Below are 9,930 nucleotides of genomic sequence, written 5' to 3'. Positions count from 1 at the left end.
TTTACAGGACCAGAAAGACCAATTTCTAGCTCCCTGGCCTCTTATATTTTATATTTCATTATTTTGTTCATCATCTGCAATAAACCACAGAAAAAATGCCTTAATTTACACAGTGTTTATTTAGTTGATTTTTCAATGTTATGCTATTAATGATGAATGCTTCAGTCTACGGAAAAGACAGATGAGAGTTTTTCACGACATAGTGGGATTCTGTGACCCACAGAAAGCTGGGGAGCTGTGAGTGGGGACTGAGCAGGGGTGTGGGGGCAGAGCGAGGGAGGGGTGGGCACGGAGAAAGGGATGGGGCCAGAGAGGGTGGACAGATGGAGGCAGAGTCAAGGAGGGTTGAGGACGGAAAAGGACTGGTAGAGGCCAAGAGTGGGGAGGGGTGGGGTCGGGGAGGGGGGGTAGGGGGAGCTGTGGGTTGAGGGGAAGGGGTCAAGGTGGTGAGGGGAGTGGACATAGTGGGGAAGTGGGGGGAGTTCAGACTGAAATGTTCCCACACATAAGACACTCGGTTCTGTTTTTGATTTTGCCCACAATCCCTTTGGCCTGAAGTTCTTTCTTAAAGTTATTCATCATCATCTTGCTGTTCTCGTAATCCAGCAAAGCCTGGTGACAGGTACTGCGGAAATAGGCCGTAGCATCTCCGCTCACATGCAAATTCATCCTGGTAACTGTGGGGAGACGGGAACATCCATTGAACTTACTGGAACTCACAAAGTGTCAGCTTGGCAAAGAGGTAGCACTCCTCCCTCTGAGTCAGAAGGTTGGGATTCAAGCCTTGTGTTGCAGTTTGTTGCAGTGTTTTGTGGTGTGGTGTGAGGTGGTGTGACGTGGTGTGAGGTGGTGTGACGTGGTGTGAGGTGGTGTACTGTGGTGTGGTGTGTGTTGTGGTATGGCATCACCCCTTCCCCCCCATCTCGGTGTTGTGCTCGGTCTCAAGCCCTCTGAGATGCTACCCTGTGTGTGGCTCTTAGACTTACCTGAGCACTGAGCCAGCCTGCTTCCTCCCACGTACTGTGTTGTCCACTGATATTGGGTAGACTCTCCACAGCTCTCAAATAGACGGCTTTTCCGCAGGAAATTAAAGTCAGCCTCCTGGGGAACAAGGAGCCAAATTAGCCGCAATCAAAGCCTCGCTCACTGCCCCCCTCACACTGCGCCCCTCCTTACACTGACACTCCCCACAAACACACACACACACATACTTCCCCACACAGAGCCACCCCACCCCAAATATTGCAACCCCTACCCCCACTGACACATTTTTCTCAGTGAGTGTCTGTATGTGTGTGTGGGTGACAGACACTGTATTTGTCTGGTCGTAACAGACACACACTCTCTTAGCTGGGGGTAATTAATCCCTTTGGTTGAATACTTCACCATATTCTTTTTTATTTAAATGACCCTAGATGGCGCCATTGCTCTCACTTCATACTCCCTACACTCAAGTGTTCACAGGCTGATCAGCAGTCAGCACACTTTTATTTGAGGGGATTTAAAAATATAAATAAAAAGGCCGGGGGAGAGGGTAGATTCCTCCATTCAGTTTTGTATTTTAATCGTGCTTTCGAGCCTGGCTCTTCGGAAGGACTTGGACGGGCAAACCTGTTACTGGGGGCAGGGAATCATTCCACTCAGCTCCTGTTAATCCTGCAAACCAAAGCCTAGCAGTGGTCCTAGGTGGACAAGTAGTGGGAAAGCTTGTTTAAGCTTGAAAGCAGTGCTTTCAATGGCAAGCTATGTGGTTTGCCAGACATGGCTTGGCTCTTATCAACATTGCGCCTTATCCTCTCTGGAATTAGGTAAACAGGACGCATTCCTCCAGGGAGAGAGTGCATATTCCATTGCAGATACAGGTAAATTTCCATGTGCAGGTGGTAGACATATGCAGAATTCTGAGTCTGGTTTGCATACTTTCAATCACGGCGATGGATTTCTGTGTGTATCAGACACCCAAAATCTAGAAATAACTTTGATCTCCTTGGAAAGGCACAGCAAGGAACAGAGAACTAAGGGATTCAGGGACAGGATGGTATGGCCAGTTCCGCCACAGCTCATTCAACAGCCAACTACAGCCACTCCTAATCCCACTTGCCTGGTCACCTCCTTAGCACTTTACTCCCCAAATAACAACAATAAATTGATTTATATAGTGCATTTCAGGTCAAGAGGACAATGAAGGGTCTGCATCCGAGCTGTGGTTTAGGATCAGAGAGGAGTGGAGGGCAAGGTGGTTGGAGGTGGGAAGATGACCGAAGGCATGGGCAAAAAGGAAGGTCTTGAGCCGGGCCTTGAAGGAAGCAACGGAGGGGCCGAGGTGAAGGGGCAGAAGTTCCAGGGGTTGGGAGCAGAGAGACTAAAGGTCGGACCACCGATAATGGAGCAGACAGGGCGGGGGATGTGGAGCCAGTGCCTGCAGAATGGAGGGAATGGGTAGATGGCGAAGTTTTAATAGGTCACAGTGGTAAGGAGAAGAAAGATCATGGTGGGCTGTAAAGTGAGGATAAGGATCTTGAATTCGATCCTCTGGGATATGTGGAGCCAATGAAGCCAGGCGAGGAAGAGGGTGATCAGTTCATGAAGTTTAGTGCAGGAGAGGATATGAGCTGCAGAGTTCTGGATAATGTACAGCTTGTTTGGGAAGAGTTGGAACATCCAGTGAACAAGGAATTTCTGTAATTCTCTGTCTCTCTGTTAAATCCCTCAGATGATACCAAGACGTGCGTTCCAAATTCCTATCACTCCCTTCCAGAAAGGGAATCTTCCCAGTTTCTTTCCGAGTCCGTTTTGCCCTCATTATGAGGTCCCGTCCTACGATCAGTGACAGGGCTCCCAGAGAGGTGTGAGTGACTCACTGCTCATTGTGTACTGCATTGACATCAGCTTTACCTAAGCCCAAGACTTGGGAGGTTACAGCTTTAAGAATAATAATAATAATAATTCTCTCATTTGACGTAGCGTCTTATCATGTTACTGAGATGTCTCAAAGCGCTTCATAGAATAAACTGCAAAATGGATTGACTATTTTTGGGGTGAAGCGCAGCAGCCAATTGTGTACAACAATGTCCCATAAACAGTCATGGATTGAGTGACCAAATTATTATTTTTTTAAGGGATTATTATACTGGAAAGCCAATTGACTAAAAACTGGGTTCCTACTTCCTACTGGGTAAACAGAGGCGTGTGGAGTAAGGAAACTGGTCCTCTCGCTTGCAAGGCGAGTGCTCTAACCTAAACATTACAGGACTCCACATAATTGTAATAAGAGAAGCTGTCTGGCTGTCGGAGCATGAGTCTCTGTACCTGGTTACACATTGGCTTGCAGTAACGTGTCTTATTGAGGGTCAGACACATCAGGCCTCCATTGTTGGGTACCAAAGGAATGCTACAGTTCTTTGGGCTGACCTTGTGGCAGGCTGTAAAACAAAACCGCAGCAATGCCTTGCTCAGTAAGTTATACCCTTATTGATACTGTGATGTCTGTTAAGGCAGCATCTTTCGCCTCTGAGTCAGAAGGTTATCATAGAATCATAGAATCTGACAGCACAGAAGGAGGATGTGGGTTCAAGCCCCACATCAAGACCTGGAATTGCAATAGTCTAAGGTGACACTACAATACAGTGCTAGTGGTGTGTTGCGTTGTTGGAGATGCTGTACTGTTGAAACTTTAAACCAAGGTCCTATCTGCCTGTTCAGGTAGATGTTAAAGATCTCTAACGCCCCGAAAGATGTATATAATCTGTGTGTGTGTATATCTCTGTGTATATCTCTCTGTATGTATGTATATATATATATATCTATATGTCTCTCTCTCTCTCTCTCTATGTATATCTCAATGGGTATATCTCTGCGTGTGTATGTCAATCTCTGATCTTGGCGTGTATATATCTCTGTATATATATCTGTCTGTGTATACATCTGTTTGTGTGTATATCTCAGTATTTTTATTGGTGCGTGTGGTATGCGTGGGGGTGGTGTGTGTTTGTGTGTGGTATGCGTATGTGTATGTGTGTGGTGTATGTATATGTATGTAGCGTGCGAGTGTGTGTGTACCTCTTATGCGTATGGCTCGCATCTTGTCGGCAGTGTTCTGGAGCAGAGCGTATATCTCAGTGCGTTGTTCCAACTCATGACACCCAGTAATCTGATCGATCTGCTCAGTAATTAGCTGTGGGCAAAAGATACTTTGAGTAAGAGTGAGGGTGAGTTTGGAGTGCCCAGACTCCTACATGTGAACAGTCAGCGCCTCGCACACACATGTGAACAGTCAGAGCCTCGCACATACAACATATAAACAGTCAGAGCCTCACACACACAACATGTGAACAATCAAGGGCTTGGAGGCTGATTTAAGAAATATTTTGCACATGCATTTCACATATAAGTGACTACCCCGAGGCGCTGGGGAAAATGCAGTTGAATAGAAGTGAAAATGACCATACTCCGTAACGATGAGGAAGAGATGACATAAAGTGGGCTGAAGGCTCTTCTTCATTCAAATCAATCTTGTGATGAGAGGAAACCCACAACACCAAAAGAAACAGAAGGCCCGCCCGCGGGAGGACGTGAAGCAGGCCGAGCGGAGGGAGCGGGCAGGTTGGTAGGGAGATAGAAGGTCGCAGAGGTAGGGGGGGGAGCAAGACCATGCAGGGCTTTGAAGGTGAGGACTAGGATCTTGAACTGCATCCTCTATGTGATGGGAAGCCAATGGAGACTGGTGAGGATCAGGGTGATAGTGTTGCGGAGCCTGGTGCGGGAGCCAACATGGGCTGCAGAGTACTGGATGAGCTGCTGCCTATGGAGGGGGGAGTTGGGGAGGCCGACAATCAGGGAGTTTGCATAGTTTAGTCTGGATGTTATATATGCATATATGAGAGTCTCGGTGGCCTGTGAGATAGTGGCAGAGCCGGGCAATGTTGCAGAGGTGGGGGAAAGCAAGGCGGGTCATGGCATGGCTGTGGGCTAGAAAAGATAGTTGAGGGTCAAACAAGACGCCGTGAGCTGTAGAGTGCATCGTTGGATGGTGATGCTGTCAGTGCCTAAGGTGTGAAGGCGTTTATGGGAACCAATCAGGAGAGCCTCGGACTTGTTGGCATTCAACTGTAGAAAGCTAGCTCTCATCCAGGACTTAACGTCTGATAGACATTCTATCAGTACAGCAGTGATCCTGGAGTCGAGGATGGTGGCAAAGAGATAGAGTTGGGTGTCATCTGCATACTTGAGGTAATTGACACCCATGTCACCAAGAGGGAGCATATAGATATTGAAAAGGGGGGGGACCAAGGACAGAGCCTTGAGGGATACCACACGTGATGGTGTGGGGGCTAGAGGATAGAGCGGTCAACAGTATTGAAGGCAGCAGAGAGGTCAAGGAGGACGAGGAGGCAGAGACAGCCCTTGACGTAGATGGACAAAATGTCATTTGTCACTTTGATCAAAGTTGTTTCTGTGCTGTGGGAAGCACGGAAACTGATTGGAAGGGTATATGAAGGGAGTGTCGGAAAAGGAAGGTGCGAAGCTTGGAAGCAACAACTCATTCCAGGACCTTGGAAAGGAAAGAGAGGTTGAAGATGGGGCAGTAGTTTGAGAACAGGGATGGGTCCAGTGAGAGTTTTTTAAGTGAAAAAACGATGCCGGCCATTTTTAGAGGGTGAATGGTGACAGTGGACAGGGAGAGGTTTATGATGTCTATGAGTAGGGCCGCAAGAAGATGGAGCTGGGAGATAAGGAGAGGGGTAGGGATGGGGTCGAGGGAGCAGGTGGTCGGTTTCATGTGGGTTACGGTGGTGATGAGAGAAGATGGGGGAGACAGGTTCGAAGGTATGGAGAGAGGGGTGGGTATGGGCCGGGGTGTGAGGGCGAGAAGGGGACGGGGTAGTGGAAGGTTCCGGAGGAGTAATGACCCAGTCAATATTGCCCACAACTTCCGCTCCCCAACCCCTCAACATGGAATTCTCAGTTTGGTTTGGATATTCTTAAGCATGGTGATGGGTTTCCGCATGTGTCAGACACCAGGTGACCCCCAAAAAATGGAGTCAGCCGACCAGCGGAGATGTCTGTGTGTGTCCCAGTGCATTGGTGAGTTACCTTTAAACTGTTTGCTAATTCAGTGTAGTTTTTAGCCGTGAACAGACACTGATGATTCTCCTCAGTATGGTCTGAACCTGTGCCTGAGATGAATCACAAACACACACACTAATAAAAACACACACATGTATGCGGATGACACCCAATTGTACCTTTCCTCTTTTACCCTCAACTACACGACCACTGATGTGCTGACAGCTGCCTGTCCGACATCGAGTCCTGGATGAGAGACAACTTTCTTCAACTCAAAGTGTGCAAAACTGAGGCCCTCCTGATTGGCTCACGTCAGCGCCTCCGCACCTCAGCACTGACAGCATCAGAATCCAAGGCTGCACTCTCCACCTCTCAAAGCCATCAGGAACCTCGGTGTTCTGTTCGACCCTGAGCTGTCCTTTCTTCCTCGTATCTGCGCCACAACTGGCACCGCCTTCCATCACCTCCGAAACATCGCCAGACTACGGCACTACCTCACCCCTCACGCTGCTGAAACTCTGGTCCACGCCTTTATCACCTCAAGGCTGGACTATGGGAACTCTCTCCTCGCCGGCCTTCCCGGCACCTCCCTCCACAGGCTGCAGGTCATTCAGAACTCTGCAGCTCGTGTACTGTCCCGCACCAGGCATCGCGACCACATCACTCCCACCCTCGCTCGCCTCCACTGGCTCCCCATCCCCCAGAGGATCGAATTCAAGATCCTCATCCTCCCCTACAAGGCCATTCACGGCCTTGCTCCCTCCTACCTCTCTGACCTACTATCCCCCTACCTACCTGCCCGTACCCTCCGTTCTTCTGGCTCCGGTCTGCTCCACATCCCCCGCCCCAACCGCCCTACCATTGGTGGCCGGGCCTTCAGCCTCTCAGCCCCGAGGCTCTGGAACTCCATTCCCCAGTGCCTTCGCCTTGCCTCCTCCCTTTCCTCCTTCAAGGCCGGTCTCAAGACTTTCTCTTTGACCATGCCTTCAGCTCCTCGCTCTCTCCCTTCCCTCCCCTCACCTGACCATTCCCCCCTGCTCGGGTCCTGACCCAACTGTCCAGCGCCTTGGGACATCCTCCCGACGTGAAAGGCACTCTATAAATGGAATCTTGTTGTTGTTGTTGTAATAAAAGTTGCACATGACCTTCACTCATCCTCTCTGGGGTCACTCACATCTACTCCCACTTTATTATAAATCCTCTCTCATAATAATAATAATCCTTGTATTTGATAAAGTGCCTTATCACATCATTGAGACCTCTCAAGTTGCCTCACGGAATATATTGTAAACTATATTGTATTTTGAGGATGAAATGCGGCAGCCAATCGCGCCAATGGCAGGGTCCCACAAACGGTCGCGGATTGAGTGACCAAATTATTTGGGGGGATAATTATTACTCCCAGAAAGTGATCTGCCAGTTGAATAACAACCAGGTTATTAGTTAGTTGAATAACAACTAGGTTCCTACTTAAGGCTGGGTAAGCAGAGGTGTGTGGAGTAAGGAAATTTACCAAAGGTGTTCCCCCACCTGGGATTCAAACACGGGTCTTCTCGTTTGCGAGGCGAGTGCTCTATACATTATAGGATCTGCAGAATGTATTCCATATTGCGCAGAATACCAAGTCATATGCAATGTATATCTATGTGGCGGCCTGGCTCAGTGGTCGAACGCTTGCCTCTGAGTCAGAAGGTTGTGGTTCTTTGAGCTCATGAAGTCCAGGCGGCAGGCATTGCTTTGGCTCCCTATCACAGAAAGGATCACCGATAAGATCCTCTCACTCTCATCAGGCCCCTTCCTGAAGATGCCTCCCTACCTCTCCAACCTGCTTACTCCCCACTCCCCACTCGGCCCCTCCACTCATCAAGCTCTGGTATCCTGCTTGTCCCTCGTCCCCTCCACCATCGGCTGCTGCATTTTCAACCACTGCGCCCGAAACCCCATTTTCAGATCATGCCTCTTCGACCGTGCTTAAAGTCACCTTCCCCCGGATCAGTGTCTGGCTCCACCACTGTTAATCACTCTGAGACGCTGCCCTGCGTGAAGAGTGCTGTATAAATGCAAGTTGTTGTTCTATGGCCAACACTTTTTGTGTCCTGCTCTGAAGAGATGCTGTAACTTTAGGGTTCATCCCCCAGCCAGTGCTTTGAGACATTCTCATGACATACCATAGACAAGCAAGCTTTCTGGCATTCTATCCGATGCTCTGTGGAACTCAATCCCAGAGTCATCCCCTACCACCCCTTCCAGTTTCAAATCACACCTCAAAACACATCTATTTGACTGCGCTTTTAGTCATCTTTCCTGCCAACATCCCCCACACCCCTTCCCCCATCACCAACGTGAAGCACTCCTGAGGTGAAAGGTGGTGCCTAAATGCAGGTTGTTAAGCTGTATTGTGTTCTGCTTGGAGTACACACTGTACACAAGAGGGGCTATGATATTCGCTTCAATTCTGCTCGTCTTCAGCTGGGAGGTTAATTTAGCTCTCTGGTTCTAGTGGCTGCCAGAGATATTCTCGTCCTGTTTCACACATGAGTAGAGCATTCTCACAGTTCCCGAGTCAATGTTCCTCTCTCTCCACAACCAGTATCAAAGGGGTCTTGTGCACGCAAATTGGCTGCTATGTTTCGGCTACATAATACACACTCCATCCAGTAGTGGATTGACTGTGAAGTGCTTTGAGGTGTCTTGACAAGCACTCTGGGATGCTATATAAGTGCAAATTGTTGTGACGTGATAAAGTGCTATATTAAATGAAAGATTTAATGTCTCATCTGAAGGACGGTACCTCTGACAATACAGCACTCCCCCAACATTGCACTGGAGTGCCAGCTTAGACTATGTGAGCTCAACATCCCGACCTGGGGCTTGAACCCACAGCTTTTGTGACTCAGAGGCAAGAGTGCTACCAACTGAGCCAGGCTGACAGCTGGCTTTTACATAAATATCCTTCTACCCAAAAGTTAACGTGTCCACATACAAAACACACAGTCACTGTAAAATACTGTGAAATTATTTCAGATGTCCTTGCTGGAGTGAACGCAAGGATTAATATGATTATAATTTTATTTTCTTCCATCAACATTCAAACCCTCCACACCCAGTCTCTCCCTGTTTAGTTCCAGCCTCTTAAAATATCTTAGAATTAGCTGTGTCTCTCCACGGTTTTCCCCCTTCCCCTGCCCTTCCGACACCCCACTCCACTTTGCAAAAGAATCAATAAATTGTACCTGCAATAAGGAACCAGCCCAGAGCAAGCAGCATAGAAGCCGAGCAAACTGTCTGACACACCATTATTTCAGCACTGTGAACTGCCTTGGTCGTGAGGTTGTAGTTTATAAATACTTTGTTTGAGGGGGAGAAGAGCGAGCATGAGAAAGAGACACACACACACAGGATTGATTGTGTAAAGGAAGTTAATTATTAAAAGTAAATAAAGTAATTGGCAGGATAACACAATGTAATATTATTGCCAGGAGGTGAGTAAGAGGTTCAGATTCCTGGAACAAGACAGGTTGGAGGATGACTGTAAAAATCACTGCACATTTTCGGTACGAACAGTTTGTCAAGGAAATTAAAGTTCAGTGACATTTAGTTACCTAGTGCGGGGAGAGTAAGGGGAACAGGGGAAGAAGAGGGGACGGAGAGGAGGGAAGGTGCAGGGTGGTGTTAAGAGGGCAGGAGGAGAGGAAATTTCAAGCCTGTGTGTTGACACAAGGATTGCACCAAATCTAGAGTTTGCAATGAGTTGTTGATTTATTTTGCAGAACATTGCACTTTGCACTTCAAGCAGGTTACAGGAGATATGAGGACAGATACCCTGGCTTTTTTTTCTCTTGCTCAGAACAGATCAGAGGGGGA

General features: G+C 48.2%; 1 protein-coding gene across 1 annotated transcript; it reads right to left on the bottom strand.

The window, feature by feature from the left end:
* Positions 1 to 425: 425 nt before the first annotated feature.
* On the bottom strand, positions 426 to 9,473 carry si:ch1073-126c3.2 (uncharacterized protein LOC555816 homolog). The gene is made up of 6 exons (XM_007899388.2): positions 9,300 to 9,473; positions 6,094 to 6,176; positions 4,060 to 4,174; positions 3,310 to 3,422; positions 987 to 1,101; positions 426 to 677 (listed from the first exon to the last, which is right to left on the bottom strand). Exons 1-6 carry the CDS (start codon positions 9,361 to 9,363, stop codon positions 484 to 486), a joined length of 684 nt encoding a protein of 227 aa, XP_007897579.1. The 5' UTR covers positions 9,364 to 9,473; the 3' UTR covers positions 426 to 483.
* Between the last annotated feature and the right edge of the window lie 457 nt (positions 9,474 to 9,930).

This window comes from Callorhinchus milii, unplaced genomic scaffold, assembly GCF_018977255.1.
Source record: "Callorhinchus milii isolate IMCB2004 unplaced genomic scaffold, IMCB_Cmil_1.0 Scaffold7, whole genome shotgun sequence".
Classification (NCBI taxonomy): Eukaryota; Metazoa; Chordata; class Chondrichthyes; order Chimaeriformes; family Callorhinchidae; genus Callorhinchus; species Callorhinchus milii.
Note: the sequence above shows the minus strand (reverse complement) of the source record. Positions and strands in the feature narration are given on the sequence as shown.

Excerpts from the sequence above, each read along its gene's own strand:
- si:ch1073-126c3.2 (XM_007899388.2), bottom strand. The coding sequence starts at position 9,363 with ATGGTGTGTCAGACAGTTTGCTCGGCTTCTATGCTGCTTGCTCTGGGC. Across the intron at positions 6,177-9,299 it reads GGGCTGGTTCCTTATTGCAG|GCACAGGTTCAGACCATACT; the intron begins GTACAATTTATT and ends GATTCATCTCAG. Across the intron at positions 4,175-6,093 it reads AATTAGCAAACAGTTTAAAG|CTAATTACTGAGCAGATCGA; the intron begins GTAACTCACCAA and ends TTTTGCCCACAG.